We start from the raw sequence: 23004 nt of genomic DNA on the forward strand, positions 1-23004 counted from the left end.
TGCGGCTGCGCGCGGAGGGGGCGCAGCAAGCGCACGGCGCGGGGCCGCCGGGCCCAGCGCTTGGGCAGCGGCTGTTTTCAGTGGGTTTGCCACGGGGGAGAAGCCGCGATTCCTCCCCGTGCGCCTCGGTTCGTTTCGTCGGGAGCGCGACGCGGCCCCCCGCCTGTCAGACGGGGCTAATACCCGCGGCAGGCTCCGCAGGGCGCTTGGCGGCGGCAGCCGGGCTCCGGGGGCAGCTGAAAGCCTCCCCCACGCCCGCGGGTCGGCTGGCAGAGCTGGCTGGAGCAGGGCGGCCCGCGTGTGGCCGCCGGCCGCTGCGCCTCGTCCGGGAGGGAGGGTCGCTGGCCCCCGTGACCACAGCACTGGAGGGTTTCCACTGTCTTTAATGCCCCCTGCAAGATGGGGTGCTGCCCTCGTTTCCACTGGCAAGCTGAGGCCTGGAGAGCCTGAGTGACGTGCCCCGGGGGACGCGGGACACCCGTGGCAGGGCAGGGAATTGAGCCCGGTCTCTGCAGTGCCCGCGGGCCTGGCCCTGCCTGCCTGCGGGAGTTTCAGCTGCTCCCCCGGGTGTGGGGGCTGTAGGGGAGGGCGGACTCTGGGAGGTGGGGGGAACGGGGTCCCGGCAGGCAGTCTCCAGCTCCTGGGAGGGCTGCCAGGGCCTGATGCTGGCTAGCCAGACTTGGTGCAGCCCCACAGCTGGCCTGAAAATTCAGGATCGGGAGCAGACAGTGGCCCCTGCAATGGGCCGCGCCGCATCGCCTCCCCTGGGAGGCAGAGCCATTCATTGCACAGGTATTTTGTGGAGATGCCTGTGTGGATTAGGACACCCATCTCACTAGAGCGGCACATAACTATCCCAGCATCGCCGGAGTGGCTGAGCGTGTTCGGGCAAAGTCTTTACCCTTGCAAATCAAGGCAGAAAAGTCTGGGGAGAGCCCCCGGGTGCCGGAAACGACCGGGTGCAGAACATCTGCGTTGTTCTAGGACACAGGTGCCACTGCCCGTGGCGGGAGCACCAGGCTTGCCTCGGGCTTGAATCCATGCAGGGTTTTATCCCAGCGGGAGGATCGTTTGTCTCGCTTAGGTTCATGGAAAAGAGGGGCTGGAAAGGACCTCTAGATTTTGTGTGGTCCAGAGCATGAGACTGCTCCCTTAGCACCATGTACTCCGTCCTGCTCTCCTGCCCGCGAGCGGGGCGGAAGGGGCAGCCTGGAGACCCCGGCAGCAGCGCCAGGAGGGCAGTGCAGGGAGCCGCAAACCCAGAGGCCACGAGTTAACCCTGCACAGGCTGCATGTGGCCACCAGCTGCAGCCACCAGTTTGATGTGGCACACGCATCCAATGCAAGCCTGGCGCTCCCATCACAGGCAGTGGCATCCAGTTGGACAGCCCTGCTCTCGTCCAGCCCCTTGCACTGAGGCAGAACCGAGCATATCCAGCCCGCCTGGCAGGCCTGCAAAGTCCCGTTTCCCTGGGCACTGGAGAAAGGACCGGCAGCAGCCAAGTTCCTTGCTCAGAAATCCGCAGGTCTGCCATTCCAGCAAGCTCTGTGCCCAAGCAGCTCTGTCCCTGTCAAGGATGGGTCCCGGATCAGCAAGGGTTAAGCAGCCAGGCTTGCTCACCAGGTGGACTTCGTCATCCTGATGATTCGGAGCTATATCCTGTGTGACCTTGCCAGGAAGTGCAGGGGAAAGCCTCTTTTCTGGAGGCGTTAGTCACTCTTTGAGAGCAGCCGTGTCTGGTGCACGGTCCAGCGGCTGGACCCCAGCAGCCGGGCGGAGGGTGGCATGGGCCTGGCCCTTGTTACGGAGGTTAAAGGGTGGCATGGGCCTGGGTGTGATTAAAGGACCTAAAACAAGTGAATGAAAAGCAGTCAGGCTCAAGGCTGATCTAGCCCAGGATCCTGCGCGGTGCGAGAGCTCCCGCAGCAGCACATGTGGAAATGGTTTCCCATGCCTCCCCTCCCTCCCCCCTCCTGCTCTCCAGTACCCAGAGACTGACCTTAGCCCTGGAGCTAACGCCGGGTCCCCGTGGCGCCAGCGGGCCCCAGACAGGCCCTGCCTCCCATGCCGGACCCCAGCTGGGGAAGGGCTGGAGTCCTGATTCCACCTCTAGCCCAAATCTCGGAGGCGAGCCAGCCTGCGCTTGTGGCTGGAGGTAGCAGAGGGAGGCACGGCCTTGGGCAAGTCCCTTAGCCTCTCTGTGGCGGGGACAAAAGAGGGGGCAACATGGGGGTGAAGCCGTACATTGCTTGGGCCTTATGTGCTTGGAGGGAAAAGCCCGGGGGGCTCGATGACTGTTATTAGGGGTCCCCCGCTAACCCTTTCCCAGCCCTTCACTGCTGAGCTCAAAGCATGGGCCTCCCCTGCCCTGCCCCGCCCTGCCCCAGGGGAAGGAGAGGGGCCAGGTGGCTGGGCTGGGCAGACAGAGGAGCTGACAGATGAATGCGGAGCTCAGGGATGTGAAGGGCCCTGTTTGTTTTCCCATTGTGAAGCCAGGCTTGTCCGCACACGGCCGTCTGGGTCTGAGCAAACAGCGCGTCCTTCCCCTGGCTGGGAATCCGTGCCCGGGGTCGTGGTCTGCCCCAGCCTTGCTGGGCTCCTGCCCTCGGCCGGGCTGGAGGACGCGGCTCTCCCCCAACGGGGCCAGGCTGCACCCCCTGCAGCCACGAAGCGATTACGGGGAGCAGCTCACGGCGGGCTTGGGCCCGGGATGCCCTGAGGAGCCGCAGCTCCCGTCGCTTCCCGGGGTGGCCCTGCGCCAGGCAGGATTACACCCGCGGGAGCTGCCTGAGCCTTGCCTCCCTTCCTACCTTCTGCCCTGGCCTGCGGGGGTCCCAGGGTCCGGAGCACCGGGTCTCCACCTTTGCGACCCCCCAAATTCAAACACTTATTTATATATGACAGTGCTCACTTCCCTGCACGGGTGCTGGGTCGGGGAGGTGGGAGATTGCCCAGGCAGGGACAAGCCTGACCCTCTGCTTAGTTGATCTGCTCGCGCCCTCGCACCTCATGGCACTCTTCGAGGATCGAAGACACAGCGGTGCCAGAGCTCGGGAGATGCTGACGCTGTCTTCGCAGACCCTGAGGTTCATGCCGGGGGCCGGTCTAAGCGCCGGGTGAACCTGCTCGCTGTTCTCAATTCGGTTGTGCGCCGCGTGCCCAAAGGTGTCCGTGGAAGTGGCTGAGCTGAGCAAGGAAGGCCGGAGCCCAACTTCCAAACCGAGCCGTCGAGCTGGGGTACGCCTCGCAGGGCTGATGTCGCTGGGTGCAGGGCACCCCCCACCCTTCAAGTAACCACGCAGCCCTCTGGAGAGGTCTCAAATCCAGCCCCCAGGATCAGGGCCGCTTCGTCCCGTCTTGGCCACGGGACTTGCCCAAAGCTGCGGGGCTCGGCGGCCCCGGCTCCTCGGTGGTGCTCACATGCGTCAGCCGGAGGAGGCTGGCAGGGGAGGGAAGGAAGCCGCAAGACGAGACACGTCCCCAGGCCTCTCTGAGCCGTTTCGCCCACTCAGCAGCTGGCTCCGAGGGAAAGCTGGGACGTGCCCTGCTCCGGGAGCAAGTCTCCAGCCGCCACATGGAGAGGTCGGGCTCTCGGGCGCTTCCCCTGTGTTGAAGGAAACGTGTGCGTATCCTTTGTAAGAAATTCGACTTCACGATTTCCCCCCAGGAGACATGCCTGCAGCTGGTGAATGGCAGCCGGCCACGCCTGACCTCCCTTCCCACACCTTGGGTGGCAGGGCCGGGAGACGTTTGGTGCAGGGAGCCGGGGGCCGGGCTGCCTGTTTGCTCCGTGGCGTTTAACAGATGCGCGCCGAGCCAAGGAAGAGGGAGAATTCGGCTTTAAAAAAAAGTCTCCGAACCATTATGTCACGCACCAAGTATGCGCAGAATGTGCGTGCTGGGCTTACCTTCCCACTTACCACACGCGTCCTGCTCCCCACGGGCTCGGGGTCTGGTTTTCGTTACACGAAAGCCCGCTTAGCTGGGGGCAGGATTTCTTCTGCTCTCAAGTTCCCTGTCAAGCAGCACAAAGAGCCCGTAGCACGGATCAGACGTGGAGCCCCGGCCCAGACTGTCCGCGTGCTTAGGTGCCGGCTCCCCTGGATCGAGGTGGGAGCTCTGTCTTGCCGGTGGGGGGGTGAATGCTTGCACCTCGCTCGGGCTCAGCAGCTCTGGGATGAGGCTGTGGAGGAGGCCGCTGAGATCCCACGTGCAGCACCGGGACGTGGGCACCGTGCAGGAGAGGCCGGATGGTGCCAGGGAGCCGGGAGAGCAGGGGAGGTGGCAGGAAGCCAAGGGGCAGGAGCTGGCTCTGCACATGGGAACCACGAACCCCTGACCCGGTGACCAGGACCGCTGCCAGCCTCCGATCGCATGGAAGGAGCCGGAGCCAGAGCTAGGCTGCAGGTCTAACCGGGACCCCCCACGCCGTGGAGTCGGAGAGGAAGCGGCTTGCATGTACCCCAATCCCTAGCCGGGGGGGGAGGGGGGGCTGCGGGACAGCGGCTGGAAGGCTGCCCAGGCCTCACTCCTTCCCTTTTCCTACTTTAGCTGCAGCGGGGAGGTTTCTACCACGTTCTCGATGCTGGAAGAAGAATTTTGCAAAGGCCTGTGTGGGTTTGCTGGGTTTGTCCACACCGAATCCCTGCACAGATGCGAGCCAGCGGCGTTCTTGTGTTGTGCGTCCGTGTCCCCACGTGTGACGGGGGGGTGACCTTTACCAGCTGGGCTTGCCATGCCGTAAGGGGCGGCGGGCGCTTTGCAGAGGCAGAGCACCTCTGGGTCCTCTCTCCTGTTACAGGGCAGCGTGTGCTGGTAGCCAGAGTCTCCTCTCCTCTCCTCTCCTCTCCTCTGTGGGTCTGGTGCTTTCCCTGCCAGCCCCAAAGCATGTTAGCAGCCGCACAGACCATGCACAGACCATGCACCTTTACCCGGTGCGTTGTGGTGTCTTGGTGCTTGGAGCCAGAAGGGCTTCGAATTAAGCTTCCTGGGTTTGACCCCAGCCCTGCTGATGGCTGCCACGGTGACCTCTGGCAAATGGCTGCTTCCGTGCCTCGGTTTCCCCACTTGCAAAAGATGACGGCTACTTCCTAGCTTTGTCAGGGCCTAATTAACTGCTGCTTGTGAAGGATTGGAGCGTCTCCACTGAGAGGTGCCGAAGCGCATCTACCCTGGTTGTGGGTGCTAGTTTCATTTTGTTCATCTATGTTGACCTTGAGCGGAGAGGCTCCTAAGCAGCTGCTGGGTTAGTCAGGTGTGTAATATTGCTCAGACTCAGGACTTCATTTCCTCCGTGCCCCCAATCCTGAGACCCCCCCGCCACTTCTCATTACGCTACTGGCTGGAGTCAGGCTAGCACCACCGGGTCCCCATCGTAGTGGGCTGCCCAGGGCTCACAGGTATAGCGGGATCTCCCTTCCCCCCTGGAGTGGCGATCCAGGAAATTAAATCCAAGCAACAATATTAAAACATAAACACGGAGGGACAAAGGGCTCGGTTCAGCCTATCGCAGGATCTCGGCGAGGAGCAAGGGCTCCCGCCGGGTCTTCGAGCGACACGGGTTTGCACGCTGCAGCTCTGTAGCGCTGATGGTTTGGAAAGTCACCCCCTGCTTGGGGGCTCCCTTGGCTTGCTGGAGCGTGTGTGCTTGTGTGTCTGCCGGGAGACGGGGAGGGTCTGCTTTACAGGAGCCTGGCTGAGAAAAACACTCCTCAGCTTGCAACAGAAATGGCTTTGCAATATCAGACAGGTAGAAGTAGAAGCAGTGCCCCCTTCCAGCCCGCTCACACTCACACTCACACACTTTTCTGCTCTGAGCTTCCCACCTTTTTAGCTCAGGCTGAAGGATGAGAAGATGCCCGCTGACTTTGCACCGTCCGGGCCTCTGGTTGACTTCTCCGCATTTTGCTTTGCTTTGCAGGCTGGGCATTTTCCCATCTCTCGCTGCGGCCCTTCCTTGCTCTCTCCTGGGAGCTGCAGGGTTGCTGGCTGTAGCTGCGCCGGTCTAAGGACATCGGCAGACAAGATACTTTGGGTCGATGCAATATCGTTTATTAGACCGACTGAGTTGTTGGGAAAAAGTCCTCTGCTCTCCAGGGCCCTGGCTCTGATGGGGAAGGTTTACACCCACATATGACCCACACAGGGGAAGAATATCTGTGGGCTTTGGCCCGTTCTCTGCTTCCTTATCACGTAGAAATAAAGGTCAGAAAGTATTTCAAGCCTGTCTGCCTGCCCCCACTTCCCCCCAGACGCTTTTTGCCCATAGAAATTCTCCTCCCGTTGGTCCTGGAAGTATTTACGATGCCGAAAGGCAGGTGAAATGATGAGAGTCCAACAGCCAAGAAAGTGGAAGTTGAGCAATTGAGAGGAGAGGGAGATTTTAACTGGAGCCTTTCAAACTTTCTCTGTCTTGTTCACACCTTTTTAACTGAAACCGCCAAGTCACATGTTGGAGAAAGCAAGTCTTAAGTTAAACACGTAGGACCGTCAGCTCTCAGCTGAATGTGTGAGTGCTCCCGGGATTGGAGATGTTGGGCAGCTCTCCAGAATCCCAGTGTTTTCAGGGATTTTTTATTTTTATTTTGCCTTTTTTTCCATAAAAAGATGTGCAGTAAAGCCCCATTAGTGGGTCACATTTGAGCTCCATCCAGTCCCCTTGTTTTACGAAATACAAAAAGTTCTAGGTTGTTACAACTCTTCCTACAGAGCTGAAGTTTGGGGCCGAAAGTACCAAACTGTTCCTTTAATTCTGATTTTTTCCCCAGCTGCTAATGATTTATGGCAGATGATGTCATCAGACTATGTTAATGGTTTTTTGTTTTGTTCTTTTGTTTTGGTTTTTTTCTTACTTTTTCTGTATCTTTCCTAATTTCAAACTAAGATCCTAGAAGACAACCCTCTCCGTGAGTCTGGGCCCATCGCTTGCAAGGAGGATGTTAGGGACATCAGTCTCAGGTCACGATGCTGCTCGGCGCTGATTGTAACCAGACGTGCTTTTCCACCACCAGGTTCTTCTCGAAGCGATCACAGCTGCTACAGACGTCGCTCCCATCAGCACGCGCTGAGACGTCGTCCACTTTGGGAGACCGCGGCTTGCAGGCCAGTTTAGGAGGGGGGAACCCGGTAAGTAGCTTAAACTGTTTCTGATTCCTGCAGAACTTGCAGCTCGGTGGCTCTGGTGGAGAGTTGTGCTGTGTTTTGAAATTTTGGCTGCTTTTTGCCACTACATCAGGGACAAGCCGCTTAGCCAGCTGCCCAGGAGTTCCCCTGACCTGTGGGCGCGTTGCTGAAACTCCTTGGCTTTTGCACATAAATAATACCATGCAAAAGGCGATAGGGCCCAAGCATCAGCTAACCCTGCCTTTCCTCCAGGACCTTTCACTGAGCGTCTCTCAGCTCCGTCCGCACAAAACACTGATGAGTTTGGTCTGACCGGCCCCTCTCGGTGAGTTGGGTCTGTCTCGTTCTTGCATTTTGCGTCTGGGGAAACTGAGGCATGGAGTATAGCGGGATCTTGCCCAAGGGGAGTTCAGAGCTGGGAAGAGAGTGGAGGTCTGGTCCTGGGGGGTTGACCTGATGCAGAGCAATGCTTTGTGCCCTGCCATAGATCGTGTTTGACAGTGTGGGGGGGACGGTGCTCTGGAGAAGCAAAGGACCCCACTGCATCCCTGGTTACAGCAGTCAGCTTTTGGGGCCTCCCTTGGGCTTTGGAAAATTACTGGAAAGGGTGCCAAGGACTTCCCATGTCGTAACCAGCCTCGGCGCGGAACGTGCACCGTCAGCAGCCACTTGGCTGCGGCCAGGACTGGCTCCCCGGCAGCCGCAGAGCATGGGAAGACAGCGTGGTCTTCGGGCTGGATGAAATGTTTTGTTTCAAATTGGGGTGTTATCTGCCTTGGTAGTAAAATGGAAGGAAATAACGAAATGAAGGGAGTGGAGAGATGAAACCATTCTGGTTATTTAGAAAAGGGGGCCGGACTCGCCGGTCATCAGGCTGATGTGTTGCAACTGCTCCGGGTGTCTGCTCCGCTCCGAGTCAGGCAGGATAACTCGGCAGCTGCTTCGTTGTAGAGGATCCCGCTCCAGGCTCGCTTCCGCTGGCTGCGGGCTGGGGCGGACGCAGTGGAGCACATCAGGGGTCATACGCTCCCGGGGGGTAAATCCTGTTGCCTTCTACACCCACATAATTGCCGTGTCTGTCTGCACCCGGGGTTGGTTGGGATTGACGTGCCTCGGCTCAGATTTCCCGTGGCTTTTCCTCTGTGCAAACGACACAAATTGGCCAAACGTCTTCTTTTTCCTGATCGCTTGGAGCTACCGAGAGACGTGTCCATAAGCACTGCCCACCTGTACCATGCGGCCCATGGACAGAGGCAGCTTTTTGCCCCCTCGCTGGGGGCAGGACGGGGCTGGCCCAGAGGGACCCCTGGAGATCCCTCCAGCCCGACTTCTCTAGGATTGCTGTGATCTGATTGCATCTCCCCACTTCCTTTCCATGCACTGTTTCCATATCCGGGCGCTGAATTCATTTGACCGAGATATGGATGGATCTGCCCAAGCACAGGCCTTCCCGGCCTGCTGCGGCTCTACTTCCCGCTCTCCCCACGCACACGCTGTTTGGCTGATTTCAGTTTTCCCAGACGAGGTGGAAGAGCTCGTTAGTGCCCGGGGGTCCTTTCCAGCATAGAAAGTGGCCAGGGGGAGAGAGGTGGAATTTAGCCAAGCGGCTTTTATGAACGGCAGTGGTTAAATCCCTGGTGTTGTACTGAGTTTCCCTCGTTGCCCTTGCAGGGAGCTCAGGCCCATGGTCTGCTATAGTCAGATGGGACCAGCCTCACTGAAGAGACATCTGTTGTCCTGGTACCCGCCGGGGTGGTGAGACTGGTACTGTGATGCCCTGACAGCCAGGGAGGGGCCACCCGTCCATGCCAGCTGCCTCCTTTTTAGCACCCCCCCGCACTGGTGGGAGCCGGTAACGTCCTTCCAAGGGCGGCAAGGAACCAGTGTGCTTTTTGGGGAAGACAGCGTGGCTCAGTGGTGCGGGCACTATTCCTGCCACTGACCCTTCCCGTGCCTCAGTTTCCCCCTCAGATGATGCTCCTGGCTTCTTGTGTAAAGGGCTTGGGGATCCATGGCTGCACCATGCTGGATACACAGCCTGGTTGATTCTTCACAGACATCCATGTGGAAAGAATAAAGCGCTTAAGTGGCAAGAAACGCCAGGGCCAGGCTGCCCACTTTGCCGTACCTCTGCCCTGGGGCATGTGCTTCGTGAGAGAGTCTCTGGTAGGGATCAGTGCTGCACTGAGGGTCTGAGTGGAGCCGCTGGGGTCGATGCAGAAGGGGCTGGGAGTCAAGCCCTTGCTTTGTGGGCTGCACGGTTCACAGGGAGCTGTCTGATTTGGACCCTCTGCATGTGGTCCTAGTCTCAGTTGATGGTAATCCCATCTCACGTCTGTGATGGAGGGCAGCCAGGTCGGAAGCCATGGCTGAGCCGTCGGGAGCGCTGGAGCGCCGTGCGAGAGCCCCGAGCTGTCCCATTCCCACAGGCTGGCAGGAGGCCCTGGTGCACGTGCAGCCTACGAGGCATGTGAAAGCTTTGAGCTTTGGTGCTGTAGCAATAGCCGTGCACCATCCTTGTCTGCTCTGTGCCTCTACTGCCTCCCCTTTCGCAGCTCCAAGGTGACAGCCCCTCTGCAACGGGGCAGGCTCATCCTCTCTGCCCTACGGATGGGCAAACAGAGGCACAGAGCGAGCAAAGTGGCAGCAGCGCCGTGTAGAAACCAGCTCTGCAGCTTCCCAGGGCTTTTGCTCCTGATCCGGTTCCTTCCTCCTAGTAACAAACCAGGCGTGGAGAGGAGGGGATGAGGATGGGGCCCTTGCGCCGTCGGGAACAGCTGCGTGTCGGCAGCGCTGTTCTCGCAGCCCACCTGGCTCCACAGAGCTCCGAGCTGATTCCTGGGCTCCGGTCGGGTGCGATGGGCTGGTTTCTTTCTCCTTCCTTTCCAGACTTTGAACGCCAGGGCGTGTGCGGGCCGATAGCGCTGAGTGCATAGGAGCCAAAGGGGAAATAGCTCTACCTCATCGGGAGCAGCTGGGCACAGCCCCAAAAGCCAGCTCACCTCCGCTGCTGCCTACACGCCCAGGGTGTGGGAAACGGGAAAGCCTCAGACTGGGAGGATCTTGACCGGGAGAGGCGTTGCAGGGTCACGGCCAGGGGGACAGGGGTGCCAGGAGCCCGGTCGGGAGGAAGAGAGCACAGCTCCTGGCTTCCTTCTCATTGCCCCTGTCCCTTCCAGAGCCCCTCGTCGAAGATGCTGTCCGGGAAGGTGGAGAAGAGGATTGCCTCGTCCGTATACATCACCCTGGCCCCGCCAAAGCGGGACGCAGCCGTCAAGGGAGGCATTAGGCCGGAGGCTTGTCAGCCCAGCTCGGAGCCTCTCAGGGAGGCTGCAAAACCTGTGGGGACTCAGCCGCTCCAAGCGTCGCCTCCAAAGAAGTTGCCCACCAGCTGCCCCGCTGGCAAGCAGAATGGGAGGACCCTGGGACCCACCGGGCCGTCTCCTGGCCAGGGCGGCTGGTCCAATGGAGGTAAGGCGTATGCAAGGGACAATATGCAGCGCAGGGGGCTCGCATCCTTTTTGCACCCGGGCTGACAATAGGGGGTGTCACAGGTTGCCCCCCTGGGGAGGAGGGTGCAGTGGTGGAGCCGCAAATTGTTTGCAGAGGATGTTTGAAGGCTGGAGACCCTGGACCCGAGCAGCTCTCCCTGCTCTTTCCTCAGGGCACAGCTCCCGGCTGCTTATTTAGGCTGGGTCTGGCTTTCTGCTCCTCCCTGTGCTGCTCCTCTTGCAGCATGGGGCCTGGGGTGCTCCCTTGCCTCTGAGGCAGGCTGTGGGCACCGCACTTGCATTGCTGGTCCCTCCGGTCCACTGGTGCCCTCAGTGCAGCGTCTCAGCACATCACCACCGGTACCCGCAATCCCTCCCCGTCCAGGCCAGGCTCCGGCCCTAAAGAAGTAGCCAGCTGCAAGCTGGGTCCACCCCCTGCTTTCCCCTGGCGCCAGGCCGGTAGCGGGCCAGGTGCTTCCAGTGGGAAGAGGAGCCCTGCTTCGCTGGAGGGGATCTCAAGCACGGCCGAAGGATCCCTTAGTCCTCATCTTCCAGCTCCCCAGCTGCTGGCGTGACGTGGAGGCATCCCAGCCTTCTCCATGTGCCAGCTGCTGCCCGTCGTCACTTGGTTGTTGGGTCTGTTGGCCCTGCCACCATGCTCCCACTGCCTCCACGGCGAAGACAGTTTGCCTTCTGGGCTGGTCGTATCCTTCCTGGAGCAGGCTGGGTGGGGTGTGGGCTGCAGAGCAAACACAGAGCTGAGCAGATGGATTTGGCCACTTGCTAGCAAGTAGATGTGCAGGTCGATTCCTCTGTCCCCTGCAGAGCCGCCCCCTGAACAGCCACTGGAGACATGTGGCTGCTGCCTTCAGGGCATTTGACCCCCCAAACCCACTGCCTCGGCCAGCACGACGGGGGGGTGCACTGTCAAAGTCCAAACCATGGCTCAGCGAGAACAGAGGTAGGGCCAGACTGCCATGAGGCCCAACACGGGACCAGCCGCTTTGGCTTTGTTCCCTTCCTGTCTCCCCTGGGTCCAGGTCCTGGCTCTGTCACAGACTCCCTGTGTGGCCTGGAGCATGTCACTTAGCCTGTCTGGGCTTCAGGTCCCCACTCTGTGCCCAGGGATACCAAAGCCAGCTTCTCGATGGGGTTATCGTGCAGGCAGCTTTCTTTGCAGGTGCGATGGGAACGTGCGTATCCTGCCTGCCTCTGCACACGCGTGTGTCCCCAGTTGGACACGTGTCCACAAAGGAAACCCCAGGCTCAGGTGACACTGCTGCTGCAAAGCGCAGGCAGGAACCTGCTCAGCAGTCCCTCCCCGGAGGACTCGCAGCGTGGGGTGGCTCCCTACGTCCACAGCTTGCACCTCTCCGCGGAGGAAGGTTTTCTCAGCCCGGACCTCAAGGTGCCCACGTGGAGCCACCAGATTGGAAGCACTTGCCCCGGACGGCAGGGCCCCAGACGCCTCCGAGTCCAGAGCCGTTCCTTGTGTGTTTCAGGCTTTTCCTCCTTTCCTCGCCCGGCTGATGTCCCCACAGGCTCTGCCCCGAACCTCCCCCCGCCTCCTCCTCCTTCGCCGTGCCTTCTCCTAGCAGACGCGCTGCCCGCCCGGCCGGCAGAGACCCTCGTCCCCGACCTGCAGAAGCTGAACGTGGCTTCCCCCAGGCCTCTGCAGGTACGGGTTGGTTGCTCAGGCCCCCTGGGGGGTTTCACGGCCCAATTTTCCTAGGTGCTTTTAACCCTGAAGCCTGTAGAGCAGCACCCTAGTCCTTGGGACATGCTTCGCGTTGGTTCCCTGCTCTGACACAGGCTCGTTCCTGGAATCCATGTGTGACTTTGAGCAAGTCGCTTGTCCCTTGGTGCTTCAGTTTGCCCGTCTGTGTGATGGGGCCAATGATCCTGCTTTTCTCCCAGCTGTTGTGTGTTAGCTCACAGGATCCTACGACAGGGACTGCGTGCATACAGCCCCTGGTGTGATGGCTGCTCCAGGAACGAGTGGATTTGCAAGCTCTCCCCCGCGGCCCAGGGACTGGCTGCCTTGTCTCTGCAGCACTGTGCGGAGCTGATGTGATTCAAATGCCACCTGTCCCAAGGATGCTCCTGCTTTTAGCACAGTGAAGCTCTCGCCATCCCGCGTGCTCAGCCTGGACCGGTGAGACACCCGGGGCCCCCGCTGACCAGGCCTCTTTCTGCTCAGCAGGCCTCGGCCGTGTTCCCAGCAGAGCTGAGGCAGCACCGCAGCCAGCCGAGCGGCCCAGCGCAAGCCCGGGAGCAGCAGGGACCAAAGGAGGGTGTGAATGGGCACCTGGACAGAGACGTCTCCAGAGGTAACAATCCAGAGGCAGGATGGGTGCGGAAAGCCTGATTGCAGCGAGCCCGTGTCACTGTGCTGGGTGCTGGGATGGCACTTTGCATCTCCAGCTCCCAGTGCATCGTGCAGATGAAATGGGCAGTGTTGTCCCCAGGTGGGTAAACTGAGGCACGGGGCTGGGGCTCAGTGTCAGCAGGTGATAGGGTCCTGAGTGCCTCCCCACTGGCACAGCGTTTTCCAGAGCTTGGACTGCCCTTTCCTATGGGGCCCGGGAATACAGGACTGCCCTGATACAGGACACATCTTCATGCGTGGCAGCAGCCCGATGACTGGCACAGGATGGGCTGGGGTTGGCCAGGGCATTGGGGCTGCTGAGGGGTATCACAAGCCTCGTGGAGGGGGAAGGGAGTGTCAGGAGCCTCATAAGGGAAGGGGAAGATGCAAGTTGCTTGCTGGAGGGGACTGAAGACAATGGAAGATGCATTGGTGACACTCCCACCCACTGTGGGATGTACGGGGGCCCCAAGCCTCGGCTTTCTCCCCTGGTGCTGACACAGGGACCTCAGGGGCTGGCGGCTTTGCCCAGGAGGAGCCACCAGTCCCGGTGCCACGACATCCTCCCTCCTTGCAGACGTCTGTGCCTTTTGCCACAAAGCCATACCTGCCCGGGCGCCGGCCATCGAGGCCATGCGGAAGCAGTACCACGCGGACTGCTTCACCTGCCGTGTCTGCCACTGCCAGCTGGCGGGCCAGCGCTACTACCAGAGAGACGGCCGCCCGGTGTGCGACTCCTGCTACCAGGTAAGCGGTCTGGGCGCGGGGCCGTGGGAAGGACCAAGCCGTTGCGTCCCCAGGTGTAGGCTCTGGCTCTGGAGCAGGAGGGGAACTGGGGACTGCCGCAGCTTGGCAAGAGGTGAATCCTGGGGGGCTGAGTGCAGGGCGACCCCACAGGGAGACTCGTCTTTGTAACGACCAGACACGCTGGCTTTGATGCAAGCCCAGACAGAACAATGGCCTGATCCTGCATGGGCCCCCAATGACTGCAGGGGTGCTCAGCCCCTAGCACAACCAGGCCAGGTGGTGAGCACAGGGGACAAGGTGCTCCAGCCTGCTACGTTCCTTCCCTGACTCCAACCGGGTGACCGGTGGCAAATTGCTTAGGCCCAGATTTCCAGACAATGCCTCTGCCTCCACATCTGGTTGCTCTGTCCGAGGCCCCTTGAGGGTGGTGCGGGGAGGAGCTGAGCATTGCCCGTCTCATGTTGCTTTCTGAAAATCAGGAGCTGAGGGCCCGACCATGAGAGACCCTGGTTGGCTGGCTGAACCATACCAGATCCGTGCCTTGCCTTCCCCACCCTGTGAAATGGGGTGATGCTTATGTCGGTCATGGATGCTTTGGAACAGGCTGGGAAGAGCCCAGAGACAAAGCACTGCCAAGAGGCAAAGGATTGTTGCTGTAGGACAGGTGGACGCTGTGTCCCATAACTGCGATGCATCTATGGGTATTACTTGCACCAAAGCAGTAGGCTCTGAAGTCAGGACAGCGATGGGCTTAGGAGGCACCTCTGAGTGGTCTCTGCCCTTCTCCTTGCCCCAGGACACCCTGGAGAAATGTGCCAAGTGCCAGGCCGTGATCCTCAAGCACATCGTCCGAGCCCTGGGGAACGGGTACCACCCGGCGTGCTTCACTTGCGTCGTGTGTGGCCGGAGCATCGGGGACGAGAGCTTTGCGGTGGACGATCAGGACCAGGTGCACTGCGTCGATGACTTCTACAGGTACCCGGTGTTCCCAGCGGATGCCAGCTCCTGTAACAGCGCCTGCCTCCTCTTCCTGCTCCTCCTCTCTCGGGGCTCGGTTCTCCACAAGATGCAAAGCGGGGAGTCATTCACCCCTGGGAAACCAGGGTGTGAATGACACCAACTTGCTCCCGCCTGTGGTGTTGCAGAATGGCTTTGCAAAGGGGTCTCTGGGTGCCCAGCTGTGCAGCAGGGAGGAATTGAGTCTATGACCCCTGCAAACTTGGCATCCAGGCGTGCCCCTGCTAATTTCAGGGGTAGAAAGAGCAGGCCCTTCATTGCTAGAGCAAGGACTCAGGCCAGCAAACCCAGGCTGTCCAGCGCTCTCATTAAAGCTCTGCGGTGAGCTGTGTGAGTGGACTCCTCCTGGGAGGAGTGGTTGGCGGGATGGAGCCCTTCCACTTGCATCTGGTGAGCAAGACTCGTTTTTCCTTTGGTCTGGACATGCAACACGCTGACAACAGTGTAAAAGAAGAGTGGGCAGAGGATGTAAACCTCTAGATCAGTGTAATGACTTGTATCCAGTGGACACTTACCCTGGAAAGATCAGGTGGAAAACTGCAGTGGTTTAAGTAACCCCAGCATAGCTGTCATCTGTCCCGTTCCACCCGGGGTAGGAGTTGGCTCAAGGCAAGCAGGCCATTACCTCCTCCCCTGTTGCTTGGTGGTGAGGCACTCTGCTAGCCCTGACTGCGAGCAGCTCTCCGCTCTGGGTCCTGCTGCAATTTTATAACCCCCCCATAAATTATACCCCCGCAAACATGCTGCATGTCCAGGCCTTTGTTTCTCTTCTTCTGGGGTCTGGGCATTCACTCACATTTAATTTCTAGTCACATGGATGCGTGGCTGGGGTCTGCTCGCACACTGGTGGAAGTCAGGATTCAGTGGGGTCTTGCTGATGTAAACCCAGCATAAAGCAGAGCAGAATTGGGACTGTCTCCACATTACGGGTCAGCTTGCCCAGTTACACTGCCCATCCCCAGGACAGCTTTTTTACCTTTCAAATTACAGCTGCTAATGGATGAGGTTGTTTGTTGACTGGTCGTTTGTCCCGTCAGGAAATATGCCTCCGTGTGCAGTGCCTGCGAGGAGCCCATCATCCCGAACGAGGGCAGAGATGTCTACAAGATCGAGTGCCTGGGGCGAAACTTCCACGAGGCCTGCTACCGCTGTGAGGTGTGTTGTGCTGGGACCTCACCGGCGTTTGGAGGGAGGGCGAAGGGTTCGGCCCGGCTGCTTGCCAGCACCCTGGGCTGCGCGGATCTGTTGCGTCTCGCAGCGACACCAATTAGCTCAGTCACTCTTAACTTTGATTGTTCCCCCAAGTGGAGTGATCAAATTGAGAGGATGCAACAGTTTCATTGTAAGCGCTGATGTAGGCATCATAAGATGTCCACAGAACTGATACCTCTGTCTGCCCCCAGAGACGGGCTTTATGTGCAAGTCCCATGACCAGGGAGAATGTCCTAACAGTGAGATCGGCTACCCCTGGGTGGGAGCTGTCTCCCGGGGGTTAATTAAGACCGGGCAGCGCATCAGGAAGGATTTTTACCCCATGGTCAGATGGATATAGACTGTGGGGGGTGTAGGTGGTAGCCGTGTTGGTCTAAGGACATAGGCAGACAAGGTGCTCTGGCTTCCTCAGCCTGACGAGGGGTATTTATACCCGAAAGCTTGCAAAGAAGAATTTTTCCAACATTTGAGTTGGTCTAATAAAATATCAGATTTACCCCACGAACCTTGTCTGCCTAGGGACTGTGGGTTGTTTGGGTTTTTTTGCCTTCCTCTGTAGCAGGGACATGGCCTCTTGGGATCTCTCGACCGCATGTTAATGGGATGTTGGCTGCCGCGGTCCCCCTGCCTCACCTGTGCCAGGTTCAGGTGTGATGCCTTGTGTGGCATCAAGGTTAGCAGTAGTTTTGCGAGGGAGTTAGATGGTGGATTTGTCTGGGGCGGTTTGGACAGGGTTGATCCTGCCTCAGGCAGGGGTTGGACTAGACGTGACCCCTGGATCCCTTCCAGCCCCACTGCTCTACAATTCTGGGCTTTGGCAGGTGATGGTAGAGCCACCCTGCTTTGGCCTGGAGAAGGCTGCCTCCTCCTTTCTTTCTCTGGCCCCTGAGATTTTGTGATCTTTGCACCCCTGGGAAAAACCACTGGATCTTCAGCTGGAACGGGCAGTGCCGTCATAGTCCAGATGGTGCTACTGCACACAGCTGGCCCCATAAGGATCCTCCGTGTTATGGTGACTAGGGGAAGGTTGGAGTCTCGTGAACAGACTCTTTTGCCTTTAGCAGTGTAAATCAATCCAGAGCCTGCCTCAGACTCCGCTGAAGTCAATGGAGATAAGTCAGCAGACTGGCTCACCGTGGCCCACTTCCTACCCTCGCTGTTTCAACCTCTTGGCTTGGAAGACCATACCCCCAAAAGCCTCTCCCTCTTCCCAGGGGCTGTTAAAGTACTTGGTGCCTTGCTGCATGGGTGGATCTTGCTCTTGGAAATGGCTGGTTTTGTGAGCCGGTTTGAGCGTCCGGGCGTGCATAAGCCCATCCCATACAGGAGGAGTTTTGTGGTCAGATCCTGCCCATGCAGAAGTGCACTGACCTTCCTGCCTGGGTGCTGTGGCCCAGATGCAACAGGCGGGTGTAACTCATGGCCACACGAGCTAACGCAGCAAGGGGCTGGGTCTGGAGTGGCAGAGTGGGTTTGGAGGGTGGGAGCCGAGATTGAAAACAGCATGGCCCAAATAACACGCGTGCTTAATATACCCCGCAGAACTGCAAGATTGCCCTGTCCCCAGAGCCGACCGAGAGTGGCTGCTACCCGCTGGACAGCCACATCCTCTGCAAGGCCTGTCACCTCAGCCAGAAGAACGAGTCATCCTGCTAAGGGGCCCGGGCGGGCGTCTCTGGAGAACTGCGGAGGCCGTCACACGGCAGAGGCGAGCCATCGTAGTATGTTAAAGCGTGTCTGTGTTCTTCCCTTCTCTGTTCACTCATGCCCTGCCCTGTCCTGATGGTCTCTGTTGTCACGGTAGGACTGTGCTAATTCCCTGCTTCTGGTCTGGACATGAGAGGTGGCGGAGGGCTGCCTCCCTCCATCCCTACGGCTCCTTCTTCCCTGCACTGGTGCCAGGTCCCACATCAAACAGCTCTCAGTACCTGCTATGGGGACATCTGAGGAGATGCCAGAGACTGCAGTCAAACTCCCGGCCTGCTAAACTAACTCCCTTGCTGCCTTACCATCATGGAGGATCTTCCCAGCGGCGTTTGCAGGGGAGCTCTCCACTCTGGGTGTTAGCAGGAACACAAGCAACGAGACCGTGATACTAACACTGGGTGAAAGCCAGCCTTGCGCTGTAGGCAACGCCGCTCCGAAGAGGATGGCAGCAGGATGGAGGTGATGGACTCGAGTGGGGCTGGCTTCATATCCACGACTGCATCTTCCCCTTCCACGACAGCAGGTAATGCTCGTCGTCTTCTGGCTTCCTGAAGCCTCCGCCTGAGTCCCGACTCAGCGCGGTATCACGGACGTTGCAAAGGAAGAGCATTGCATCCCGAAAATGAGACTGCAGCTTGAGGCCTGATCCTTCTGGCCGGACTCGAGGGAGTAAGGGCCATAGAAGCAAGCCTGTAATTAAGATCCCATCTTCCATCGTCCCTCAGCGACTGTGATGGAGCTGCTTGCTCCAGTGGAGGAGGCCTGAACATGGGACTGCGGGAAACCGGGTTTTGCATGACTCTGATGGCAAACTCCAAGTGCTGCTGGGTGTCTTGCGCATCTCTGCAAAATTAAGCCTTTTCCAGGGGCTTCAAGCCACAGGAGACCAGCTGATGTGCTACTCATGTATTAAATCAGGGGGTCCCCCCAATGCACCCTTCTCCCCAGTCTATGAATCTGAGGTCTGGTGCGGAAGGGACTGGGGAAGCTGGTATTGTGTTTTGATTTCAGTGGAAGAAGCAGTTTCAAACTGTAGCGGGTGAGGCAGAAGCGTCACTCGACAAACAAGCCTCCACTAAACTTGGTAGTATATAGGAGGCAGTGTTGGGATAGCGGGCAGAGCACTGGCCTGGGACTCAGGAGACTGGGCTTCGCCACTTGCCTACTAGATGAAATTGCCCTTTATGCCTCAATGTCCATGGCTGTAAAATGGGGATAATGTCCTGACCCACCCGCCCTTCACTTTGTGTGAAGCACTTTGTAGCATGATGGGGGGAGTTGTCGCAGGTCGGTGCTGGGGGTGGTTGAAGAGCTGGCCGCAACCCATATGGCACAAGCATGGAGTTGTTTGAAACGGGCTGAGGGGGTAAGGCAGTGGGAGCTTTGAGGATTATTTGGCTGTGTGATCCAGCCCACGGCAAAGGCAGCTTGTCAGCAATTATTTTTTACAAGCATCTGCAGAGAGGCGGGGTTCCAGCAGCAGATGGGAAGCTGGCCGCCCCCTCCGCCTGCGGCCGGGCGCTGGGTAAAGTGCCAGCGCTACTGGAGAAGGCATCCGAGCGAGAGGAAGCATCTTGGCCTCACTGCTTGTGGCCCAGCCTGTCCCCACCCTTTGGGCACTGATTTGTGCTGCCTCCATGCTGAGGCCACTGTGCCTGCCAGGAACCACAGGAAGGGAATCGAGCAGCCTCGGCTCGTGTCCGCACCAGTTGGTTTCCCCCTGTTCACATCATGCTCCCCAGGAAGGTGGGCCGTGGGCTTCAGGCTTTGCTGACCTCTTTGAGTAACTTGCACTGATACTTCAGCCTGCATGCACCTGCACGGGAAATGAAACACTCCAGATGCAAGATGACGCCCGAGGTTGCATCCCTCCAGGCCAGGGGAAGCCCTGAAGAACCGCTCATTTAAGGCAGGCAAAAGTTCAGGCCCCTGAAAGCCCGTGCACATGCTTATTCCCTGTGGAAGCTGGTATTCCTTGTGTACTCAAAGCTTCATCTGCAAAGAAGACGGCACAAGGAGCCCGTGCCTTTCATGTCAGGCAAATGCTCATAGCACGAGCACTTGCTTATCTTTGTGCTGGAAGAGTGGGAGGTTGCGGTCATGGTCGTGGTCCACTCAGCGTGTTAGCACTGAAGCAGGCCGTTCACACATCACGCTCTTGCACCAGCACAAAATGCTGCAAAAATTTGCTCCCAAGCTGTGGTTTTCAACTTGTGGTCCACAGACTTCATGGGGTCCACAAGCTATATCTAAGGGTCCACGAAAGCTAACTGTGATCAATCCAAAGGATGTGAATCCCCACCCTTACAATTCAAAGGGGTCCACACCTCCATGTGAAATTTCCAAAGGGGTTGGCAAATGAAAAAGGGTTGAAAGCCACGGCCCTAGAGGACCCTTCTGTGTGGTCAGGGCGACTGCTGAAACGCTGCAGCAAAGGGGAGAAGGTGTGTCTCTGGTGGCAGCATGCTAAGTGATGGCACAGGTCCAGCGTACCCCAGCACACTGCATTTAGAGGACTCGTTTCCAGCTCGGCGCTCCTGGTAGATTATTGTTCAGTACGTGCATTGTGGTAGCACTCAGTCCCCCCGCTGTCAGCCACGGTGCAGGAGCAGGAGGGGTCCCCAAAGAGCTTGACACTCCAACCATGAAGCCGCATCTTCATCGCTGGAAAAGGCATGTGGTTTCCCTTTAGCACGATAACCACGTGTGATACAAGCCCACCAGAGACGGGGCATGTTTTACCGTGGCGTGGTCAAATGAACTGCATGAGGTTTGACTTTTCCTTAGGGCAGCTCAACCAAAACTGCGGGGTTTTCTCTCTGCTAGGATTCTGCAACGAGAGAGACAGTGCAAGCCAGGTCCTCCCTCTAGATGCACACCTTTTCTGGCAATAACCACCAGGCCTGAAATAAAAGACCACTGGGTCATACAGGCAGGCCCAAGAGAAAAACGGAGACCATATTGACAGCAGCATGTCAAATAGATTCTGCTTCACCCAGAGCTGCTGCTTCCCTGAATCCTACAGGAACCGAGCATGATTTGGTAACAGATTTAAGATGTGGGTGGTTGTCAGCTCCCTAAGAAAGGTCTAAGCTCGTCTCAGCGGTGCGCAGGGCACCGTAGCGTTTTAGTGGGGTTTGTCGCTGTAAGATGGCTGTAAGAAAAACAGCATTACAATGCAAGACAGGGAAAAAAATAAAAACAGCAGTCCCTCCTTTTTCTAGACAGATTGTAACTTCCCTGCCAGCCTTTCTTGGTTATTTCAGGAAAAAGGCAAGGCGCCTGATGAGTTTATGTAAATGTATTGATTTAAGAAGACAATCCTGCTCCCAGATGACATGATCCAGTGTAAAACATTTTCTTCTTGAAACCCAAGTAAAAAAAAATAAAAACCTGCCATGTGCCAGTGTCTGTGTGCTTCCTTCTGTCCTTGGCATGGGCAGCTCTCATTGGGAAGTGGATGGCACCGGTGCCAGGGTATCTGGCAGATGCTCTAGTCTACTTCGAAGGACAAGTGTAACCTGCTTCTAGCAGTGGATTTACATTTATGAAGCTCCACAGTTTTAGCAAGCAAAGATTATTTCTAGCCAAGAAAGCAAGGTCTAGTCTGGCTCAAAAGGAAAGATGCTGGCCTGACTTACCCAGGATATGGGCTTGACTCCCTGCTCTTTTGTCACAAAATAGTGCAGAGCTGCCTCAACCTGTCCTTTCTCAGCAACACCCGCCCAGCAGTAACAGAGCTTCGAGGACCCTCCATTCAGCCCGGGGCAGGGAGAGAAGCAAGATGACAAGAGGCTAATGATAATAGGCAGAGGGTTATGTGAGGTACGAGTAAAAGGGTTTGATCCTGAGCTTCCCACAGGTCAGGGCTCAGCTCAAAGGACCCGAGTCAGTGAGGAAAGGAGGTTTCTCTGCCCTGCCCTTTGGGTCATGACAGCCTGGGAGAGCGCGGTTGTCTAGCCCATTTCACCTCCCGCACAGCATCACTGCTGCGTTGGACTGAGATGCAGACGGGGTCTGGCCTGGCCTCTTTGGCACTGAGCACCAAACAGTGGTGCAGTTGCCTACCCTGGAGATCTTCAAGAGGAGGCTGGACGGTCACCTTGCTAGGGTCACTTGATCCCAGCATCTTTCCTGCTTGGTGCAGGGGGCTGGACCTGATGATCTTCCAAGGTCCCTTCTGGCCTTCAGTCTATGAATCTATGAACCACACAGCTACCATCACAGCAGGGTAGAAAGATGGAGCAACTCTCTCGCAGGGGATTATATGGATTTTTGCCATTTACCCTTCGAAATGCAACCTCAGCCGGTGTGGAGTCCAGCCTCATAAGTCCAGCTTGGCTTAGATGCAGAACGTGCTGGCTTTCCCTTATGGGAACCCCAGCACTCTCCCTGATAGGCCCCTGCCCTTCCCCGGTTTGCTTTACCCTTGGACCTAACTGGGTCCCTTTCATTGTGGAAGGGAAGCAGCGGGAGCCTTAACACGGTGCCTGCGTTGCCACTTGTTGCAGGTTGCGATGTCTTCCTTTCCAGCTGGCCTCCAGGTTCCTTTTCTGTCTTTCCCACCTCTCCCGGATGAAGGTGCCAATGCCTACACATGACAAGCACACAGAAGTTAAAAGAAAGTAGGTTCAGGAACCAGTGCGCGCGCTTCTGAACTGTCCATGTGCCCCTCTGCCACGCCTGTTTTGAGGATGCACCAGCAGAGAAGCTGCAAGCGCAGCAAGCAACCTTGCAGTAGTGAGAAGTGCTTTATTCTCCCCCTGGCTTAGTGAGAGTGTGGCCCCTTCCTGTGCCTGTGCCATGCAGCTGCAGGAGCTGCAGGTCGATCCGTTTGCAAGGTCTGATGTCTTAATGATGTATAATGTTGGCAGCCAGAGCTGTTACACGCCATGCTGCCAGGCTAGATCAGACCCACCGACTTGTCCTTTCCTGCCTCTGGCAGTGGACAGCCCTGGGTGCTTCAGAGGAAGGTGCAAGAACCCTGCAGCTGCATCTGTGCAATAAACTGCCTTTACATTAGCTCTCATCCTGGTCTCATCCAGATCGACCTAAGCCCCAAAGCATGAGGTTGAACATTCCCCCTCCTGCAAGATTTGTTCTTTGTTCCCATAGAAATAGCCAATTCCTTGTTGGACCTTGCTAAAAACATGTCTGTCTTCTCATTCCTGAGCAAGCACTTGTTAGAAATGGAGTATTGTTAGAAATGCACAGCTTGCATCTTGCACCTGATAAGAAAGAAACACTGCCAAGGACTTTTTTCCTTGCCCAGCCTTGCCACAGCTTTTCTTATGCTAAATCGCAGACTCTCCCCCAGCTTCTCCCTAGCCTTTCTCATA

At 57.8% G+C, this 23004-nt stretch overlaps 1 protein-coding gene across 3 annotated transcripts in view; it reads left to right on the top strand.

Moving 5' to 3' along the window:
• Positions 1-20602, top strand: part of FBLIM1 (filamin binding LIM protein 1) — a 32251-nt gene extending 11649 nt beyond the window's left edge. Inside the window, exons 2-10 of one of the 3 annotated variants that reach the window (XM_019541428.1) lie at positions 3517-3623; positions 7012-7126; positions 10303-10594; positions 12117-12292; positions 12815-12944; positions 13560-13729; positions 14526-14704; positions 15784-15901; positions 17501-20602. In XM_019541428.1, coding sequence (XP_019396973.1) covers positions 10318-10594; positions 12117-12292; positions 12815-12944; positions 13560-13729; positions 14526-14704; positions 15784-15901; positions 17501-17614 — 1164 coding nt within the window. In that variant the 5' untranslated portion in view covers positions 3517-3623; positions 7012-7126; positions 10303-10317 and the 3' untranslated portion in view covers positions 17615-20602. The other 2 variants (XM_019541427.1, XM_019541426.1) reach the window with 2 other exon arrangements.
• The last annotated feature ends 2402 nt before the right edge of the window (positions 20603-23004 follow it).

This window comes from Crocodylus porosus, unplaced genomic scaffold (genome assembly GCF_001723895.1).
Source record: "Crocodylus porosus isolate Cpor-Errol unplaced genomic scaffold, CroPor_comp1, whole genome shotgun sequence".
Classification (NCBI taxonomy): Eukaryota; Metazoa; Chordata; order Crocodylia; family Crocodylidae; genus Crocodylus; species Crocodylus porosus.